The following is a 23,371-nucleotide window of genomic DNA, read 5'->3' on the forward strand; positions in this document are numbered from 1 at the left end:
TACGCGGAGTCGGGAGGGAGAATTATAATTGCGCAATATATATTTTTCGCTCTCCTCGCGATGCATTACAGCTATCACGCATGTTCGCGATTACGACGGGTCTTACGAGCGAGGGAAAATGAATGATAGTCACGTAGAAATGATAAAAGAAATTTCATCGTTAATCATTTTATTTGAACTCTCCAACGATCTTTGGCAGTTTAATTTTCTACGATATAGAAATGACTGTGGAGAGAGCGATCGAGAGAAGAAAAATCTTTCGTTTCAGCGAACATCGAATTGTTCCGGTTGAAACGAAGGCGGTGAAAAGCTGCCGAGATCCCAACGCGCTTCAACAATGTTTCGTACGATCACGTGTGTTTCGCGAGCTTTCCCTGATAAATTTAAATTCAGATTCCTCCCCTCGCCGTCCGGAGAGCTATCAATTTTTTTCCTCACTTTTTATTATTTCACGAGAAAAAGAGAGATATACATAGAAACGTAAAACGTAACGAATACACGAGCAGCACGAGGGCAAGTATAATGTGGCTCAAGGCTCCGCGACTCAAGATTAATAAAGTTTTTACAACATCTCACGAGCCGTTACGTCCACAGGGGCTTTCCTCATTGTTTTACTTGGCCGTCCCAGCCACGATTCATGACCTTTTTTCGCTCGCATTTCGAAAATACGATTCTACAAACGACCCCTTTTTTTCACCAAAACGCATTTGCGATTGTCGAACGTGGCGCGAAAATAAACGCGAGGCAACGCTCATCGTGCTGGCGAAACAGCGCCGGTTGGTCGGAAATGAGCAGTTATCGCGAGAGACAAATCAGAGTGTTCGGCTCAATCGAATCACCGTTTTCCAATGATCCGTTCAATTATTCATTTAATAAGTCTCGTTTTCGGGACTGCAAATACTTTTTTTTACGGTTACGTGAACCAATGAAAAATGGTTGAATCCGAGGGCCTTTCGTTGGAGCTCGGTTCGATCAGTATATAATTGAATGAAAATTTGTTAATGAGAAAAGTATAATTGAACGGATTTGATTGGATGCTCGATATGTTGATGTTGAAAATTCGGTAGAACGAAGATCGAGCAAGTTTTGAGGGTTCGTCGTGATCGTTAGGATAGAAAAAGAATGGGGAAGAAAAGAGGGTGAGAGAGTGGTGTTGGGTTATCGTGGAAGATGCGGTCTTGGACTAAAAACGTCCTCGAAAAACGAGATACGCGAATTGGAGAACCGCAGATGTGATTTGGGTAACGTGCCAAATATGTGCCAACGCGAACAAGAGATATGTAAGTACCAATTTAACCAAAACTCTCTTTCCCTCTCGCCTTTCTCGGGAGCGTCGAGAGCCCGAGTGGCAAGAATTTTCACCATCAGAGCGCTATCGACCTTGAACAAAAGTGGAATGAGATTCCCGCGAGTTTTACCATTTTAATTCAATATCGTCACGCCCTAGTCGATTCGCAGGGGCTTCCATCTCACCCCTCTCCGCCATTTTCCATTTATTTTTCGTCCCGTATATCGAAGTAGGGTTAAAAAGGTTTCGTAATCTCGTATTTTACGCTCCGAAGAGCGTATTTGTCGTCTGATGATCGCATGAAAAGCTTCAAAATTGTTCAACGCACACTTGGAATAAGAGTAACACGAAATATATGGTGTCGTCGAGAACACGAAATGGGCGTCAAAAATTCAGGCCTGGAATCCTCGTTTATCCCTGTTAAAAAATCACTTCGATCTTTGCAAAAGCTTCCCATTTGTAAAAGTCAAAAAAATACTTTTTTTTCAAGGCTGTTTCTACGTGTGAAAACGACGGGGAAATATTATTTCTTCATTATTTGAATGAATAATAATGATGATTCGTGGTCGTTTGGAGTCTGTTGAAGTTTCAGAATATAATGCGACTCATTAAAGTGGTGAAGTAAGTGGCAATTCCATCAATTCAACGACGCTAAAGTTCAGCTGTATTATTTTCGAGCGGTGGGGAGAAGGAGCGTGACAGAGAGGCGAGGAGAGCGAGAGGGCGATAGGAAGAAAAAATAGGCGCAAATAGAAGGGGAAAAAGGAAAGGGGAAGAGGCGAAGAAAAAGAGATAAAGAGGAGTAAAAAAGAGAAGAAAAAAGTATTTAGCCGAGTGACACATGGGAAATGCACTGACGAACTTCGCAAGCCATCATTCCCGAGTCTCTTCTTTGTGATGGTGACCGTTGCAAGCCAAGAGAAAAAAAGCGACATGGAATGTGCCATGATGCGTTATTAATTCCCACGTGTCATCCTAAAAAAGCGTTTGTTTCTTGGGCATATAAAGAGGAGATAAATATCTATGTCTCGCACAGCCTTCGTACTTATTTAAAGAGACCGAGGACTCTGTTCGCACTTTCATAGAAATTAAATATAGCGTTAAGGTCTTCACCGTGCTTTTTCTCAAACTTCAACATTTATTTCCCGAGAGCTGTAGAATTTTATATGATTTTTTCATCAACGCTCGATTCCTTTTTCTACATACTAATACAAAAATGGTTTTCGAACCATGGTAGGTGAAAAAAAATGACAAAATCACACTCCCCAGAATCTAAATTATTCGAAAGAACCAAAGTCGCGGCTATCAATGATCAATTCGACAATTAAATTTCACGTCAATATTCATTCGAAACGAAATACTCACAATGAAAGTGATAATAATAAAAATAATGAAAGAATTCTAATCGAAAAAAAGATGAGGCATGAGTGAATGATGGATTGCAAAAGTGATTAAGGAGCCTCGACGTCAAGGCTCATGAATATTTTCGGTGCTCCAAGCATCTTAACGTATTTCTGTTTATTTTTTTTGTTTCTTTCCTTTCGGTCATTGTTTGCGATGAAAAGCCGTAGGAACAAAGCAAAAAAACTGGTTTTCCACACGTCATCCGATGATGTACTACGGTCGAAAAGTCTGGAAAAAAAATCTGACCTTTTGGGTCCAGGCTAATGTCATTCCTCAATATACGAGGTGTTTTTTGCCGGGCGATTCGCTCACGGGATTGGAAAGATGACGTTTAAAGGGGGCTCTCTCGCAACGGGAGTAGTTCGAGTGTGCAACAAAACACACAAAAGTTTCAGATGGATTTGGAGACGGGATAGAAAAAGCGGATTGTCGGAACGGTAGTTTCGACGTTAGTATCGCTTTTTAACAAAAGTACACCGTCCGTGTAGTCTCGGAATATCGAACGATCACTTTCCCTCCGCGCGAGGTGGGGCACAGGGCTTGCGTGAGCGGAGTGCTATCAACCCGGAATTATTGAAGATACGCAGAGCTAGACGAGCGAAAATGGTTGGTTTTGTAGCGGAGCGCATGAACCCTCGAGGGTAATGCACCTTCATATTATCATCGATCGATCTCGACGACCCCTTCGTACTTCACCACCTACTACCCTTGGCCACGTGAGTATGGTCCTTGAATATTTGTTCTTGCACTCACGAAAGCAGCCAGCACGATTGGAAAGAGAAAGGCTGCAATCATCGCTCGAGTGACTCGAAACTTTCTTGCGACACGGACAGGCGCTCTGAAAGCGGAGGAAAAAAACAACAGCTCCCCGCGCGCGCGCGCGCGTCCAGGCGAAGTCTTCCTCAAAGGACGAAAGGACCCTCCGTTCCTCCCCTCGAGCCAGCAGGTGGCCACAGATTCATGCAAAAACGTCTGAAACAACACGCCACCGAAGGAGTCCTCGTCGATGATTTGGCTCACTGCACTCCGGACGTCCAGCCTCTCGCTCCTCGTCGGAATATACATTGCTCGATCGAGAGTAAACTACATGACATTGATTATGCTAATATTGATCGATCACCGGCTGGTCCAGATCGACGCGTACAGCAGACCGGATTTACATCGTCCGCGATATTGCGATCGCGCGTGCTGCTCGATATTCTCACAGAGCGAATGTCAGGCTCTGCTATTTCGAGGCTTTTGTCACGTCGGATTGTCTCGCCCAAACACACTCGACAGCTTCCAGGCCAACGATATTTGGGGCTGCACATTTCACCAAATTTCGAGGCGATCCCCCATTTTGAACTTTGACTTTAAGGGCCCCCCCCCTCTCCCTCCGGCCCCCCACTTGTGCGAACCCCTCGATTTTTCGATGCAAACCCCTCGGACACGCGGACTTACGGGATTCCAACTCTTGGAAGACTCGCTCGCGATAGCGCGAAAAGAGCCAACCTCGGATACCACCGAAATTACGAGGACACCGAATTTCGTCCTGGGAAGCTCGCAAAAACCCGTTGATTGGAATCTAGACGGACGTGCACGCGCTCACTTGCTCCTCCGTGTGCTTTTTTACATTTGAAAACGTTACCGACGTGCATCACACTACGACTCGGGATCCGCCGAGGTTTTATACCTGGAACCAGCTCCGGAGCGGTTTGCTTTGAGGTTTTCGAGATCACAGCACCCCCCGCTCCGTTGTAGCACCGATCTTTTTGCCTACGAAACCCCCTCTCAAGACTAACAAAATGCTTTGATTCCCACCGAATGAAACCTCCGCTCCCGGCCTTGCCAATAAATTATGGAATATTTATTGGCCGCTTATTTTTGGCTCGCGCTAAAGGAAGTAGCTCCGATCGAAAACTCGCCTCCTCCTCGTAGCCAACTTTTTCGAAACCAGCCAAATCCTTCTACTCGTCGCTCTCGATCTTTGGACCGCGGAATATTTTTCCCAGACTTTCATTTTCTCGCTACTACACGTTACTTCGCTCTCGTCTTACCGCACAATCGCCCGCCCTTCGACTCGATCGTACATCCTGGAAAGCTTCGACCTGGCAACGAGCTCAGGTTGGTGCAAGATGAGAAAGAAGAACGCAATTTTTATAGCCATCGATCGGTGCACGATGGAAAAATGCGGAGACAAAAAAAAAAGAGAAAAAAAAAAATTGGGATGACTCGTAGGAAAGTTGAAAAAACTTGATGGGACTGAGCAGAAAAAACCCAGCACGAAATTTCTATGCGAACTAAAGAGATTGAAATATTGCAGGTCCCGCGAAGCGAAAATCCGTATTAGACGAGGCTGAGTGCGTAAACGCATACTCTCGTATGGTGAAAAAAGGGTAAGAGATTCGTTTGAGGATAATTTTGCAATTTTTCCGGCTGGCAGTTGAGTCTGGTTTCGCGATAATCTTTCGCGCGTGTTTTTCGTTTCGCTCATTGCCAATTCACATTATTGCTTATCTCATTATCGCCGCGTAAGAAATCGCCATTTTTACTTTCAGCTCGAACAATTTTATGACTGTGTTTGAAGCCTCATGCAAATATTCAGCGGTGGTCAGTCGCAGCTTTCTTTAAAAGCCCAAACACAAAGGATGCGATGCTCGGATATGATTTACTTACAAATTGGTATTGTTCGCATATATAAAAAGCAGGTAGAAGCAATAAATAACTGCGCGGAGGTACGTGCTCGAGCTGAGAATGTAAACTGATCCAGGACTCTGATATAGAGGAAAAATTTATAATTGGAAAAATAAATAAATAATAACGATAATAGAATGAGAAATAGATGAAGAAAAAAAAATAAGAAAAAATAACCCATGAAAAAGGGTATTCCAGGGATATTAGATCGCTGGAAGATCTTGTAGCGTTTGCTGCTCGACTCGTTGTTGTTTGCTTGTAGGTAAGGTAAGTATATAAGTATAGTAAGTTGGAACAGGCTTACAAGAGGCCCTCTCGGATAATACAAGATCCAAGAGCGTGGATGCTGGCTACATACGATAGAATCTCGAGGCGCCAGGAATCCGCCCACCGAGAGAACGTTTAACGTACTCTGTGGACCACGAGAGTGTAACCAGCTCGATCTACCAGAGATAAGTTTTACCAGTATCCTCGTGTCTGCACGCGTATCCCTGCGACAACCTTTCACAACCGTTATACAGGATGTCCCAGAGATTAAATGATCAATTATTTAAACTCCATTCCATCGCCGAATTTACACTGTAAAAGTCCAATAATGTTTTTCGATTCAACCTTACGCCGATGAGTTATTATTTATTCAAGAATTTACGCATTGGCAACTTCGGGAGGGAATCCCGCATCGAAACGGTTAGAAACTCGCTGAAAATGCATGGGATCGATTTAGCGGAGGATCCAATTTGGTAAGAAACATAGTGCAAAAAATAACGATCCTTTGGCACGCAGTTTGATGCTGCGAGGAGCTAAAAGTCACTGGGTTTTTGAACGTTGTCAAAAATTCGTTGGTTGACAATTTATTTTCAATGCTCGTTGGTAATCCTTGAATATTTGGAGATCGGAATTGTTCGTGGAGCCTTGCTTAAGAGGGATTCATAGGAGATTTGAATTCAAAACAATAAATGAGGATTCAATTGAATTGACAACGAACGTACAACAAAAATGTTCGAAGAATTGAAAAATAGTGATTAGAAAAATGACTATCGAGGGATCACGATGACAGGGTCAATCGCAGCAGCGCAAAACGACGAATGATAATAAAATGAAAGATTAGAAGCGTGCAGTATTACGAGGGAATCAATTACCATGAGATAAGAAAATTGAAATGTTGCGACAGTTGTTTTGCCTTTTTGGTGTTATCGCCAGTGCCTCTAGATGCGAGTTAGACGAACGGGCAATATTGTTTATTTTACTGCATCGCTGATACATCAACTGACGCATTGAAATACGAGGCCGATTGAATTCTACGTGACTTTGAGGAAAAAACAGTAGAAAGCAGTTTGCTTGAGCTCAACATTTTTCAATTTCATTATCGAGCTTCCAAGGTCTCTCAAATTGATAAAAAAATAAGCGTCGAAGCATCCGATAGAGTTTTACATAATTTTCCCAGCTTCGTACACTTCTGGAAGCGATAATTCATCATTTTTTCCAATTCGCTCATTTACTCATCAATTTTCGAATCAATCGAAGGAAACTGAATTTTCTAATTAACTATTAAAAAAACTTTTCTTGCAAAAAATTTCGATTTTTCATATACAATTTATTTATTTAGTCACATTCCAATGGCAGATGACAGAAATATTAAGTCTTCGCGGCATCTCAGAAATGTCACGAACAGCAATAATGTTTTACAAAACGACATTGGATGCTGGGATCGAGAGAAAAAAGATCGAAAAATCGTTGCATCCGCGTCCCGAGGCATCTTTGAACGAGCGCATTTCTTATTCGTATTTAAAAAATGTTGATCAGGGGTAGAGGAGTACAGATAAAAAAATGGAGAATAATACGTCAGCCAACGTTCGTCACCCGACGCACGTCGGGCACATATATAAAGTTTCGTTTAATGGTTTCGAAGTCGAGAGAAATGTCACGACCGAAAGCCATTAGCCATATACCGAGGCTTATCTCGAGAAGGGAAGCTTAAGGCACGTTTCACGGGGGCAGGTACAAAGACGAATAAAAAAAAGAAAATAAGAGAGAATCGTTTTAACGATAATTCTCGGTGTTTACTATGCATATCTGTTGTACATACGTCCGTATGTTTATATTTATGGGAGAGAGCGTTGAAGCACTGAATCGAAAATGATTTTTCATATCTGAGGGGCTAAGAAAATAATAAAGGAAGGTAAAAAATTGTGAAATATTTCTCCCCCATGAACGCAGCGCTGCTGAAATTGCATGTGCGCGAACGCGTGCAAATATTTTTATTCCCTTGAAAAAACAAATGCGCGACTATTTGTTTGTTAAAAAAAATGTATTCGCGCTGAGTTTAACGAAAAACAGGTGGCAAACGTGTGTAAATCAAGCGCAAAAAGGAAATCGGCATAGTGCCAAACTAAATTGTTTACGGAGCCGTGAGCCGCCACGTGTATGTAAGTGCATACGAACGCGGATATGCACACGTTGCACGTGCAACTGAATCACGTTACGAATCTACGACATTACTGGCATTGAGAAATAATCTGCATTTGTGCGTTCGAAAGGATAAATCGATGTATCATTTTTCCTTGATCGGACAAATTCTTTGACCACATGCGGTGCAATATTTTTTTCGAATAAATGAACATTTTCAACGTTTCAGTCAGTAGCTCGTCGAGAAACTGGAGGTCACTTGACGCCTTGGAATTATTTTATGGGGCGATAAGTAGAATGAGGACACAGGAAACAAAAATTGGCTGGATCGATTCATCAACGTGTTGCATCATCAAAGTCGTGTAATCTCTAAAGGTGCGTTTGCAAACACACTAATTTTTTTTTCCATCGTCACGTTCCGCCATTAAAAACGATCATTTTCGTATAATAAACGTATTAACGAGACGAAAAATATTGTGTCGAACATTTTATAATGAAAAGTATCGTTTTTTTTAGGCTCACGGAGATAACGAGAAAACTGTTTTGGGCCTTTGTCAACACGCGACATGCGACACGATCAATTCGAACGATGAATAAATTAACATGAATTGTTACGCGAAGAGTCGCGTGAATCGACTTCTCGTCGGTTTACATCGTTCCAACGATATCGGCATTCGACAGGAGCTCCGAAATGGGCCATCCGTTAAGTACTCGTTTTGTAGTATTCCAAATCATTAGGTTCTCAGATTATTTATTGGAAACACTGTCCGCGTCCAATTCATCAAAAGATCTTTGTGTTTTCTTCATGTATTTTTTCATTCAAAGCGTTCATTTTCGTATTTATTTTCTCAATCAAATTTATTTAGATTATTTTAAAGTGAATCGTTGCTAGTGAATAATGAGCTGGCTCATTTGGCTGAGAAGTCGAAGAAATTTATTCAAAAATCTCGGAGAATAAATTTTATTTTCCATAAATTTTCACTCTGCAAGACCTGCTCGTTGAGAAAAAAGTGAATTAAGAAAATGAACACAATATGCAGCGTGACGGGGGAGAGGGGAAACAATAATACGAGGAGAAGAGAAAATTTGACAGGGAAAGTATTTCTCGTCACAGATGCGACGAAAAACGAGAGTCGATATTCGATGCTGCTTCATCGCCACGTCAAATCCTATCCAGCAAAGGATCTCTGCTCTTAATGGCTGGTGCGTGACGAAGAATCGAGTTCCCAATACTTCGGTGCTCATAAAGTTGAACCTCCCCCACGAATTCAACCCCGATACGCCCTGGAAACCTTTATTTTTGCATAATAAACACATTGGAAGGTTCCTTCTATTTAAAATGACGAGGAAAGATGCAGGAAGAAAAATAGGAGAAAAAAACTCATTGGCGATAATGATAATTATGCATCCGTGGCAGAGCAGGCAATGGGGTTCGAATGCGACCCTCCATTGTACCCATTAAATGGTGCTTTATGAGTGGAGGCAATAATTCATTGATTAATCTCTGTCTTTGCTTTTGGTTATAACTTTCCTTTGGAACAAAATCATGGGAGTTTAGTTTTGGATGCAAAAAACCCAATTCGAGCATGGTGGGATCGCTGTCACAATGTCGAGGGTGGACCAAAATTCGAACGTTTCGCGAGCCTCTGGTGGAGAAAAGTGCACTTTTAATTTTTTTAGCTGTGAGATGTTCTGTCGGAGGAATGAGGTCGAAGTTGCGACGAGCGTGGACAGGGTCGAGAAAATATTGCGGATGGTAGGAAAAACGTATTTTATTGTCGATAAAGGCGAGCGCAGGCTGGGAAGTGGATGAACAATGTCGCGAAGGGATTGAAAACGTTAGCATTGCTTGAACCCTTTCATGGTCCCTTTGTGGGTCGATGGTAGACCAGGCCCGGATCATTTTCCCGGATACACAAAGGAGGACGATGTAACGATTTTGGTAATCCATTCCAAACGATTTTCCTCTCGAGTAGGCCGAGCAAACTGAGTTGGCACGAAAACTCTTTAAGCCCGGAAGGGATTCTTTGTACAATGAATTTTTGAGGATCAACACCCAGTGGCAATAAATTCTCGGCGTGCTCCACTTCATGATAAAGAAAAAAAGTAGCAGCCTTTCAGAGGTACGGCCTGATACGCCCCAGACGAATAGGCCACGTGCAAGCAATCGTTGGAAGAAAGAAAAAACGCAACCGCACCCTGGCCAGTGACTTTCCCCGCACTTTTTTATTTCCATACTGCACCCTCCTAACGTACTTCTTCCTTTGCAGCTTGGAGCTCCGGAGTACACATTGCGAAGAAAGATTTCCCGCGTCGCAATACTTCCTCGTTACCCTTCGTTAAGGTTTGATCCACGTGTCAAGTTGCCTGTCTGCTCACATCGTTCTCGATTCATCCATTTCACCGAGCGGGGCAACGCATCGCATTGCTAACTATCTTTTCCTGATGGGTTCGATGATTTTCGATTCGATTGGGATCGCGACTGGGGTACGTGAGACGATTGCACTTAAAAGGTATCATTTTGCGGGGCTCCAAGCCTGCGAGAAAATCAGCCATGATCCTCTGAACCTGGCGAGCGTTTTATAAGCAAGTCCGAATAAAGTACGTTAACGTAAACCGTTTCCAGTGCTTGTTTAGAAACAATGGTCCGTTTTTCATCGCTTTTAAGGGCTGTTGAGATTCAATGGAAAGTCTCAAGGGACCGGAAACAAAGGGAAGACCCGTCAATCGAAGTGCAGCAGTGAATTTGTATCTGTAACTGTGGTCGTAGCCCAAAAGGCGTCATCAAGAGTGATTACTGCCATAATCCTCCCAGCAGTATGGAATCTAATCAAACTCGTGAGCATGACAATCGAATTTTTCAAAAGGAGGGGAACGGTGGACCCTCTTGGGCGACACCCTCTTGGCCTGAATTCTCGAGAAGAATGAGACCAGCCTGCGGAATAATAAACTGCAATGATATACTTTGTCATTCACGAGCCACATCCAGACTCAATTCCTTTCTTTTCCTCTCCAGGCGACACTTACACGAGAATCTATATTTCTGGATGTAACTGGTGAATCCGTGGAGCGATCGATCTTCAATCATTGGCGTGTCACACTCCGCTCGAATGTGGAAGAGAGACGATGGCCCCACACCAGCCCCCGAAGTTATTGTGCCCAGAAGCATCGCATGTCGTACCTTTTAAAGGCAGCCTCCAGTCCGCAGGAGCTATCCGAAGCTGGAGAAAAGGCGGGAGAGTCAAGGGGCATGGAAAATGAAGAGATATTTCCCACTTAATACCGACTCACCCTAAGCCACCGGTTAGGAAGTCCTTTCTTGTTCTCCTGCAGCTTCAATCCACTCGGAATGGCGAGAGGCGATCCTCGCCAGTGTCTGAACACTTTTTCCCTGCGCTCCCCCTCCCCTGCTCTATTCCCCGGCTTCCTCTCGCCCAAATGATCCATGTACCGTTGGCAAAGCACGCGAGCAAAAAGGGACAACGTCACAACAATACATCTCTTTAGCGACGACACGATAAATCATAATAAACTCGGCAACGAGAGAGGAGGAAACAGGTTGGCTGCGCACTACTAACCAGCTGCGCACTACCGATGCGCACGGGGTCCTTTGTTATTTCTAGGCTGGGAGATCCCCATTCCCTGTTCCTAGTAAGCTGCCGGGGCTTCCTGGCAAGAGGTACAGGACCTTTTAGTCCGTCTCCTCCGGATGCTTCTGTGGGCCAACAGGTGCCCTACAAAGTTGTCGGATCTCCGAGTTCCCGTTTCATCACGTTGCTGCATCACCTGATGGCTGCTCCTGAATCCTGTGGCAGCCACAACGAGGGTCATCGATGATCTTTTAGCGATCTGTTGAATTCAGAACGGCTTAGAATTTGGTTTGGAGTGTTGGCTCCTACTGGGGAATTGGAATCGAAGTACTTTGAAATGAAACAGACTTAATGGATGGACAGACATTTTTTTGGGTTTGGTCACAGAGCTCTCCAAGTTCTTGGGAAGCTTAAGTTAATTGAAAAATATTAAGTGACGAGCTGTTGAAGGGACGATGAGAAGAATGGGCAGTTTCGTTTAGTCCGGCTCTCTCGAAGGGATCCGAGTCCTTAAGGGCCAATAACGTTTGCCAACGGTTTAAAACAATGGAGAACTTGGTAGTTTCATTGCAGTGAAAAATAATAGGTAAAGAGGAAGCGTGAAGTAGGAGACGGAGGCAACAATTCTGTTGCGTCGTGTACTCGCGTGACCGTTGCCACCTGGGAGCTCTTTAATAGTTCCGTTACGTGGGCATTTTACGGTACACCCGGTAGGTGTATATCCGTGGTGGAGCGGAGGGCAACAGAGGATGGGAAAAAAGTGAAAAAGGAAGAGAAGTGAGAAGAGGAGGGAGAGAGAGAGCGAGGAAGGAGAGGAAGAGGATCATGGGAAGAAGCGCGTGCTGGGTTTAAAGAGACGCGCTCAGATGATCGGTGTAATGTTCAGACTGGATGGGGAGAGAGAGAGAGAGAGCGACAGAGAGAAAGAAAAAAGAAATAGAAAGAAAGAGCCCTGAAGAAGGCAGAGGACGATTGCGTGGGTCGTTTATTCACTCGCGCTTGCATCTTTTGAGCTCTTCCTCTCCCAAGTCCTTAATACCGTTGATAGGAGTTGAGGGGTACGATATTAAACACGCGATTATGATCGGTACTCGCGCCGATCGAATCAAGATCAACATCCATCTTCACCATAAAGATCTTCCTATACCGATGGATTATTATTATGCGAGAAGATGGCAATCTTCTGCGGGACGACGATGAAAAAAAAAAAAAAAAAAAAAAAAACGAAAAAAAAAAGAGAGAAAAAAGACACACACACACTTTTTATACGACACCTGCTACATCATCGGGAGTCTGGCTCGATGAGATATGGCGCTTATGAATACAGCCACGACGACATCCGGTCATTATATCAGGATCAGGACGTACCACACTCGTACCTACCATGTTTGTGTCTTACACGTCAGAAGAGCCCACACAATTCAATTACCACGATAATTTACATGTCTCCTTCGCCTTCACCCTCGCTCCTCTTTTTCCTCCCCTCCCCCTCCCTCCCGTTTTTTCCACTTTTTTTTCTTTTATTTCGTTAATTAATTCAGCCCATTACACGCTATCGGTATCATCGTTCAGCCCCCCATTTAATATCGTCTCGTACGAACCTCGCAAATCATCGATAACTTGATATTCAATCACGTTAGACTCGTGTTTGCTAAGATCTAATTTATTCTCACGGCGATATTTCTTCATTACCCAGTCAGCAAGGCAAGTACTCACTTTTTTCTTTCGCGATAAAGATACTCGTTCTCGTGTACGCTATTATATTTGCGTTATTGCGTGTATGCGATGATTCATTTGCATATTTCACCTCTTTGTTGTTAACTCGTGCAACTTCTAGTGGATTTAAGGAGGTTCTACTTCACTCGGGTTTCTTCTTTTCTAGATTTGTTCAAGTTTCACTTTGTTGCCTCGATTTTGAGTAACAAATATTTGGGTCGATTGAGCTGTGGGCACGAGGCCGCTTCATCGACTGCTCATATAACTGCGCGCGATGATTGATTTACGTTTTTGAGTATCTCTTTTCAGTTGCACAGTTTTGAGTTGAGTGATGAGTCTTAAACTGGAGTTGCGCAGCCTCAATTGAAGTGATGAGATTCGTAGGAAACGGCTCGTTCCTACTTTAAAGTTCATTCGTTCGACTGGCGAGTGAATAATAATTTCTCGAGTTCGAGAGTGCGGGACCGGAGGAAGCTCAAGCGAGCGAGAAAAAAAACTGCTTGAAAATTCTCACCGAAGGCTGGAAAAATACGTTATCTTAGGTCATTAGAGTATTGTTTCTTGAGTGTTTGAATACGTTCGTTCACCGGATCTCCGGGATAAATGAAAATAATGGGACGATTAGTATGAGAAAAGAGAGAGAGACGAGACCAGAAGGGAGAGAGAGAAGACGAAGATGAGCTGTTCGTAATGACGAGGATGTTTCATGGAAAAGCATCAAACAGTGGCGCAAACGAAGAAGAGAAGTGAAGAGGACGATGAAGAAGAGAAGAAGAAGAGGAATGAGAAGAATAAGAGGAACAAGAGTACGAGAATAAGAAGAAGAGGACGATGACGACCGAACGACCGGTCGGTCTATGCCTCGAGCTCTCGCGGTGTGTTCGGGTTCGGCGATCGAGGAGTGAACTCGGATGAACCATGCTCTCTCCTTCGTGCTTGTATACCCTGTGTTTTGCCTCTTCCCGCTCGCCTGTAGCACAAACTCTCTCCTTCCTTTTCTCCTTCTCCATCTCCCTTTCTCTCTCAGGCTTTTTCTCTCTTTCTCACAAAGTCTTGGTGAAGCTGCAGAGTTCAGTGAGCAAGTCGGTGTGTATATGTGGGTGAGCCGAAGAGTTTGCTAGAAGCGAATCACCCGCCAAAAGCTCGCTGCGAGTCGAGCGAGCCAATGAACGAGCCAGAGCGGCTGTCGGGTCACCTTCAGGTCAATGTCGCCAGAGTAATTACCTCTCTCCTTTTCTCAACTCGTTCTCTCTCTCTCACTCTCTCCTCCTCTCCGCACTTCCTCTTCTCCTTTTTATCCCTCTTTTTTGCCCTCCACCTCTTTCCTCCTTTTTCAACCTTCTCTCCCTCATTCCTTCCGATTTTTCTTACTCTACCCTCGATTTACAAGATTTTTTATCCACTCTTTTCCACCTCTCGATGCTCTCCTTCCCTCTCGTTTATTTTTACTCTGATTTTTGCTCCACTCTTTCTCCACTCACGGTCGTACCCTAACCTCGCTTTCCCGACGATTCCGGATAAACCTTTTTTCTACCACGCAATTAAAGACGTCTCGTGTACTCGCTGCGCACTCCTCCCATTCAACGGCCCAAAAAAATCATCAATTTACGGATAATTGTCGAAATTGACTGGTACTTGCTACTGCCCGAGCTCTGTAGACAATGGAAAAAATGTATTCCAATCCTATATATACGCACCGCACTGTGTAATACTCTTGGGGGCTTTTTCCAAGAGCCTTAAGCACTACGTTTCCTGGCATCACTCCTGGCAAACGTTAAACGATCATAAACTGCCGGCTTGATGTCTCAGCTCATTCGAACCTCCATCTACCGGCTGTCTTAAAACTCACTTTCAGACTGTTGAGAGATCGTTGGATCACTGAATATTAAAATTTTTTTCTTTTTTTTTTCTACCCTACCTCGCTCATAGAAAGAAAATGAATTGTGGTGGTTCTCTGCGTTGCGAGTGGCACAGCTACGACTCCAGTGGGCCCCACTCCTCCGAGCTTTTTCGTCGAGAAGCGTCCGCGATTGGCTGCTATCAATAGAAAATTTGTTCAGGGATGTTGCATCACGATGGAGAAGAGCGGAAAACTCTTGCTTCGAAGCAATCGCGAGCTCCCTGCTCCCTCAATCCAGGATGTGACTTTGGGTCCACACTGTAAACGTGCACGCATAAAATGCTCACTGATTCTGGATGGTGCATGAGCAGCAAGGTTACGAGAAAAGTTGCAAGACGTTGTGGCTCCGCGTAGTGATTCCCCCACGGGCAAAGCCGCGCTCGCAATTCCCTACAGTTCGCTTTATAACCCAGTCGTATAACCCGATGGGCATGTCGACATGCCCGTGATTACAAGAGCGGTGAGTGGCCCGAGACGCAGTCACAGCATCCTAGAAAAGCACCCAACAATCTCCTCGACAACATCGAGTCCTTGTTGCGACCATAAAATTTGTACTTTTGAGAATTTACAAATATTATTTTTGCTTTTCTGCGAGCCGACGTTGCACCAACGATCGGGACTCTCGTCCCGGCAGCTCGTTCAACCGCTGCCGATTCGACGCGATGAGCCACCGAGTGCTCACCATTTCCCCCAATTTCCCAATAGTTTCGATACCTTTTTTACCGGCATGATCGGCCACTCGGGAACCCGGCCTTGACGAGGCGACCGAGTGTCTTCGAGGAAGTTTCCACGCGTACAGGTGGCAGGTGAGAGGATTGCGAACTCGCGTCGTCGGGTGAGCAAACCGGCACGCGGTCTGCATGTACGCGCCCGCGTTCTCCATTACGCAGGTGCTACCTGTCAAGAAAATTATGATCCACGAGTCCATCAACGCGTTTCTCTACACAGTACATAAGTGTGTACACATTTACGTGCACGTACATCCAGCGACGTAAATAACCCTCGCAATTATGTGGGGACCGTGACGTTCCACAGATCTACCCATTGCAATCGAGATTGCCAAGATAATTCGTTGCGCACTGGCAAAAAAAGGAACGCATCGAAACCATTTTAATTAACCGTTTTTATGTAACTTTTCCACCTTCTTATTATACCTCAGGCTTTCGTTGTTTCATCTGAATTTTGCAAATGCTTGCGCTCACCCTCGTTCCAGAGATAAATAAAGACACGAGGCACCTCGTCGAATTATCAATTCAAGTCCCTGCAGTTACTAATTGACAAACGCTGCTTCTCTTCCGGTCGCCAATCATTTAGTGCGTAACACTATGAAACCTGCCGGTTCACGATGCGAGCAAATAATTCGCGAGAAGTTTTAAAACCACAGTATAGCAAGAACAGAAATAATAAAAGTGTTAACGCAGCAAATCAGCCATTGTATACCAACGTCTGCGGAGTCGGGTTGCTCAGATGTGTTTGTCACCAAATATTATAATATTCTGAAACCCTACCTTTGCGTGAATACATAAGTGTACACGATTGATCCAAGGCCTGTCATAACGACAATAAGCTTGCTGGGAAACTGTGGAATTGAAATTGATTTTTCATTCGAATGTAAATGAGTGTCAAATCATTCGAAAATAATCACCGTCCCACGCAATCTTATGAAAATACAAATTCGAATTTTCCATTTAATAATCGAGAGGTTGATAAAAATCGAAGCGAAAAGTGGTCCGAAATTATTCTAAAAGTGTTGGCGAGACCGGCATTCGAAATGTCAATAAAATAACGTTTTCCTCGTTTGGCCTGTTCGGCGAGCACGGAAGTTTAAACGAGCTCAGGGGAACAGTAGTGAATTCAGTGTTCGACCTTGACAGTGGGGGCACCCGGGAGCAACGCCTCGGTTCGATAATGTTTGTATTAATGTACGAGCTAAAACGGTATGATGCGTCAGGTGGTGATAAGAACGATTACACCTGCAGATACCGTGAGATAAGGCATTGTTTTTATCAGCATCGTCGAGAAAAGAGCGTGTTTCGTGCAGCCTGACGGGCAGAGTGTACTCGTACCGCGTCGTGATTATGTATTCTGCAATTATTTTCATATCAAATATTATGTCGATTACGAATATTGAAATTGGGGGATGCCGACGTCCGATTACATCGGAATAATTGACACTGAATTATGTTCGATTATTTAACAATCGTCGATTTTATTTATCAAGATTATTCGCGTTACAAGATCGGCATAACATTTTTTTTTAATTATTCGTTTACGACGATCGTAGATATTTCTAGGGAAACGCAGGTTTTTTAATCCCTTTGGACCATAAACCTAAAGTTCCCTATTTCTTTTCGATCATTTTAGAGCTTTTTCGTGATGGAAGCCCAATATCTGAATGGAAGGACACTTCTGGGCCTGAAATCAACGACAGTTTCTCTGGTGATGGGGCAATAGCCAATGATGGTGACCCGAAGGATTTGTATTGGGATGATGACCGTGATGATGTCCTCCACGATGATGATGATGATGATGACCGTAATGATGTTCTCCATGAGGATGATGATGACCGTGATGATGTTCTCCATGAGGATGATGATGATGACCGTGATGAGGTCCACTATGATGGTGGGCCGATGGGCCATGATGATGGGCCGGTGGGCCATGATGATGGGATGGCCAGCCATGGTGGCTGCGCAGTCCAGGCTGACCTGGTTCCACCACAACGACGATATTTCCCCGTCCCATCGGCATAGCTATTCTGAAACCAAATAAAAGCAATTTGAAAATATCGAGTTGCCGTTTCCTCGCAAAGGAGAACCAGCCGACAGCTGCAGGTGTCAGACAATGTTCGTGTTTCACAACGTAACGCAATGAAAATTCGACACGCAATGACTTTTGTGTCAACTCGGTTTCTATGAATTTCCAATAATGGATTCCAAAGTGTCTCGAGATAACTGTGACGAGCTCACAACGTTGAGATAAGGATCCAGGAAGTGGAACGCAATGCACATTCAAATATGAATTTTTGGAGAATTCTTATTCACAAATGTTTTTACAACTCCAACTGGCTCTCAGCTGGCCCAGTCCTTTTTTCTCTACGAACACAAACGCTTTATTGGTTTCCAAACACCAATGACCGGACAATCGTAAAAAGTACTAACTGCAGTGGCTTGGCGTGCAGTTGTGAATATTGCAATTGTAGTTTAAGAGAAGCTGATCGGTAACAAGCCTGTGGTTTAGCCTCGCGGATACTGCAACACGGAAGTTGGACGTCAGGGCATATATACCTTCCTCTACCAGGCGAAAATTGGCCAGAAAAAGTAGAGGGGAAATTGCGTCGTAGCTTATCGCTAGCTCGTTATCTCTCAAGCTGGCAGAATCACGAGACCTGCTCGCTTCCAGGAAACCAACCATCAATACTCTTGTGCAATCCAAAGTAACCTTGGACACGCTATACTCTATCGCGGTTCGGTGTCATGTCCTCTTCTATGTGGGAATTCTTGGAATCCTGAAGCCTCGCAGATCTCAGGACGATCAGATTATTCCGGTTCCAAATGCAACAATCCTAGAGACGCTCAATTCCATTCGTCTGCTAATCGAATCAAGTGGCAACTACGATCGCGGATCGAGGTTCGATTGGAACTGCGAGTCATCGATGTGAGGGATTTCTAATCGCTTCGATTTGCCAATTGCTTTTCACGGCTCTACCCTAATCAGACGGCCAAAAAAATACTATTTTCACGAATTTTTTTGACCGGTATAATTCATAAATATGAATATAAAAAGTGTTGGGCCTCAAAAACACACTCTTGAAATAGACAAAATTTTTTTTTTTATTTTTATTTTACTCAGTTTTCGTACCGAAAAATGGAGGAGGAGACAGGTCCCAAAAAAATGGATGGGCGCTTTGGTAAGGAATTCCGGTGAGGATCGGTTGAATAGTTTCGGAGGTTTTATCAACGAGCTGTCCAAAAACGTAATTTTGAGAAGAAACACGTTTGAATAAAGAGGCCGTTATCGCACTTAGACTGCTCAGATCTTTGTAAAGTATTAGTATGATACTTTTAAATATGTATACTTTGGAAAAATGCAATTAAAAAAATCGATTTTTTGAAAATTCTAATTAGGCTAGACCCCTTAATGTCTGAAAATTATGCTTGGTGGTCAGTTTGGCTGCCACTCAGATTTTCTGCTGATTATTCTTATCGGACTACTGTCAATGATACTGGAAAAATTTTCCTTTGAATTGATGCTGCGATGTTCATTTTCAGGGTCGATTTTCGACTAATAGAATAAGAGGGAACTAAAGGAAAGGCGAATTATTGAAAAAACTTACTCGTTCGTGGCAATGACGTCATTGACACGAATTGCGAAATGTAGCGATGAAAAAATTCTCGGAGCTCGCATTTTCGTTTTTTCTTTTCATAAACACGTGAATCATGTAAATCCAAAGTGACGTGATTGGAGCTACTTCCGATCTCTGCAGTTTTTTCCGTACCGCCAAATGCACAAAAGAGAGAGAAGAAAAAGACCGATTATCATTATCAATGTATACGAATGTCCATAGTCAGCAGTTCCTTTTTTCAATTAAAATAAAATACCATGTCATTGGCTACACGTTACGCAGTGAATCATCGCTGATTCACGGTCGCGCTGTCACGTATTATTCCATATATGAACGAAAATCCGTGTCCCTCTCTCTCTCTCTCTTATCAAATTCATGTAGATGCAACCGCACAGTGTTTTTTCTAAGTGCCTTTTGCTTCGGAATTTTCATTCGTCGATTAATGTCTGTATAATTTCAAAAGTGACGTAATAAATTTCGAAAATTCGTCACTCAAAAATACCCGATTTTACGATTTGGTGTTATGGCCAACCGAGAAAAAAGGCAAGCAGATCTACCCATGTTTCGTCTTACTGGAAGCTCCGATAAACTTTGAATTTACGTTCATGAAAAAACGCGTTGAGAGAATCTCTAAAAGCCTGGTCGAGTTAACCTGTTTTTCGCTCGCCTGTTTACGAGAACCGCTGATTTGCAAGTTCTCGTGTTTCACTCCGCACACTATCGAGGCGTCTATCACGATATTTTTTTCTTTTAAACTATGACGACTGGAGACCGCGCGACGGATATGCTGGCATCGAGCTGTTTCACTGCTGGCTGATTAGATAATGAAGAGAGCGATGATGATGCTTGACCGATTGCTTACACTGCTTTCGTGGTGACGAATTCGTATCGGATTGCACTTCGATCGTCATTCCCACAAAATGCGAACGAATTTATGACATTCGATCTTCTCACGTGTTACACCAATTTCGTATCTTACTGCGACGCTGATAAGAGAGGAAAAATATGAGAAAATTTATCTCTTCGATCCTTCCGTTGAGAACACTTTATTGCTCTTTTGCACTCTGAAAAAAAATTGTTGCGTTCACCCACTTTGGGAGTCCTCCCATCGTGCTGAGAGGTATTTTAATCATCGAATTTTTAAGGTAGATCATGCCCGAAGGGGATCGTAATTTATGGGTGTCTAAATTGGGTCGATTTTTACTATTATCACTTTAAATTAACGTCAGAGTTATTTATTCGAAATTGTAAATACATTTTTTCAACTTATTATTTCCCGAATGAAATTACAAGCCATGCATTAATTAATCGGGGATCCATCACTGACTGAACCCCAAAGTTCATTCGTCCCTGGCGAAAAAACTATAGTTTTTTATCTTAAAAATTGTATCAGAGAGTGCAAAGGGAAAACACAACGGGAAATGGATAAAGAAAAAAGTGTTAATAAAAATACAGAAGGCTATGACGGAAATGGCCCAAGCCATGAGCAAATGTGAGGTTACAAGAGTGCTCATTACCAATTTCGTTCAATCTTTAACGTAATATATTTTTATTACTAGTAAGACAATCGTCTCGAATTATTTCCCAAATCTTCATTATATTTTATTATTTTGTACTTTTTCATAAATTTCGTCAGAAACGTTCATTCGTTTTGCGCATCCCTATAACTACGTGTATTTTTCTTCATATTTAAACACGTTTATTTCAATAATCAATAAGACGAACCCTTTAAAATTTGATACGCGTGCCAGTCGACTACCCATTTAAACTCTGTGTAAATTTCAAGACTTATTTCTTAAGAAAATCGTTGCGTACATGAGCTTCCTTAAACTCAACTCAGATTTTGATAAATATTTTCTCCACTGCTTTTTCTCAGTCAAGCTCGAGCTGGCTGAGAACTTTGACGATCGAATGATGGCATTTGAGTCTGCTCAGGTAGATTCCAAAACACACCCGAAGTCTAGAGAGTGGTGGAGAGATTCTCGAGTAATGAGGGCTCAAAAGTTGCGATTTTGTATCGTTAACAGTTGATAGAAATGGGGCAATAAGAGCTCGAGGAAATATACAAAAGATTTGAGTTCGTAATTCGATAAATTCTCGTTCTCGTGTACCGGAACATCTTTATTCATCGTAGTGAGTAAGCTTGAAAATTGCTTCACGAAAACGTACGATAATTCTCGCGTGTTCGCCACGAAATGAGCGGAATGCCTTTTCAATTTGTTATTATTATATCTGATTTTTTGTGGAGGAAAAAAATTCAGCACGCGCCAGTTTCTGAGGTGGAAGTGTCGAGTGCGCACGAGGGCACCGTTTACGTGATTTACTCGTTTTGAAAAAGCCCGTTATTCCGTGCGCGCGGGCTCCACGAAAAATGTGCATGCTAATTCATGTTATTATTTTCTCGCGATATCGTGGAACGTAAGAGCTCGGTAAAAATGCAAAAAGGCGAATATAAAATGAAATGAAGTACTTAAATAAAAAAACCGATTCCAATAGCTGCCGAGGGGAGAGGCAAAAAAATTTGTAAACCTCATAAAAAACATGAATTAAGAAAAGAAACTATTGAAAATAGCAATATTGAAATCATAATTACTCTCAGAAATGATTCATTCATCCCGTCTTCGTTCACCTCCTACCCCCGTCCATGGACCGTTTTTTTAGTTTTTTTAACCAAAGATTAAGGAGGAGAGGGCTCGAGACTGAATCGGGCTGAAATTCGGGGTCTTGGAGAACGGTGCCCACAGCAATGTTGCGAACAATGTGCACTCACTTCGAGAAGTTATCTGCTCAGGGATTCTGTCCCCTCTGGGGAAATCGACTCTCCTCCTCTCGCCTTTTCGTCTCTCTCAGTCTTGTGGAGCATTTTCGTAAACACGAAAGCGATGGAGCGTCTTTTCTCCTGAATCAATTTGCGTCGGAGTTCACGCTACGACGGAGGCCCAAATCTCCCACGACTTTCTGCGCTCTCATAAATTTCTTTAGTTTCAGACATTTACCTGACTTTTCTATCGAACATTTTCATAAGAAAAAATGAGCAACCTAGTTGTGCTCGAAGATATGAAATATTTTGTCATTTGTCATTCGATTGTTGTTTTGAAAAATCGTATTTTCATGCATTCTTCATATGCATTCTCTCTTTAATCTAATCACAGCGGGATGTCGGTACGTGCATCAAGTCCGCGGTTTATCGCGATACCTCCATCGTAATTCAGGGAAGTGTGGGGCTTTGATTTCCTCGAGGTATAATGAACATTTGAAGCGTCTATTTCAGTATCCTTGAGAATGAAGAAAATAAATAAATATTCTATGCCACTGAAGAATTGTTCAGAATAAAATATCGTTGATGATTCGACGTCGATTTTTTCGTCGCACTTTCCAAAGTTTTGTAATCGAAGAAACATTTTTATTGTTTGTTGGCAGACTCGTCATCTGCTTTTTTCATTGTTATAAAAGATAATGAAACTCGTTTTTCCAGGTTAAATAAATTGTTGATATTCTTATCGATCGTCGACTCGATTTTGAGCACACATTACGAAATTAATGCGCACCCGAAGCGCATATGATTACGGACATGGAATAAAAACCGAAGCGTGATTAATAGAGCAAATTAATTTGACCTCATTTCCTGACTGCGCCGTACCCCGAGCTTGTGCGTCAATTTCTCGTTTTTTTGCATTCACTTTTACTCGTTTTTTTTTCTTCTTTTCTTCTTATGTATTTATTTTAGCGCTTACGAAGCGTCATAAACGACACAGTTATCAGGACCGTCCATCTGCACTGTAATGATCGATAGATCCATTAGAGAACAAAGAATGAATTAATTCACTGCGCAGTTTGGCTATCGGGACTGGAGAGCTTAACGAATGTCGGGATTTGTTGAATTATTATATTCGCCCGTTGTCGTGGATAATGATAACTCCGCGTACAGCGCATCAAGCTCTGTATTGCAGTCGATCCGAACATTACTCACTGCGATGCGATTCATCATTTTTGTACAAATCGTTTTTCCATTATTCCAAAAGCACATTTACCTCCCTCGAACATCCAAA

At 42.9% G+C, this 23,371-nt stretch overlaps 1 protein-coding gene across 1 annotated transcript; it reads right to left on the reverse strand.

The window, feature by feature from the left end:
- Positions 1-17,161: 17,161 nt before the first annotated feature.
- On the reverse strand, positions 17,162-18,269 carry LOC122412363 (histidine-rich glycoprotein-like). The gene is made up of 2 exons (XM_043421831.1): positions 18,139-18,269; positions 17,162-17,735 (listed from the first exon to the last, which is right to left on the reverse strand). The coding sequence occupies exon 2, from the start codon at positions 17,726-17,728 to the stop codon at positions 17,399-17,401; it is 330 nt and encodes a 109-aa protein (XP_043277766.1). The 5' UTR covers positions 17,729-17,735; positions 18,139-18,269; the 3' UTR covers positions 17,162-17,398.
- Between the last annotated feature and the right edge of the window lie 5,102 nt (positions 18,270-23,371).

Source organism: Venturia canescens, chromosome 6 (genome assembly GCF_019457755.1).
Source record: "Venturia canescens isolate UGA chromosome 6, ASM1945775v1, whole genome shotgun sequence".
Classification (NCBI taxonomy): Eukaryota; Metazoa; Arthropoda; class Insecta; order Hymenoptera; family Ichneumonidae; genus Venturia; species Venturia canescens.

Bases quoted from the DNA above. Each gene is read 5' to 3' on its own strand.
- LOC122412363 (XM_043421831.1), bottom strand. From the start codon at position 17,728: ATGCCGATGGGACGGGGAAATATCGTCGTTGTGGTGGAACCAGGTCAG.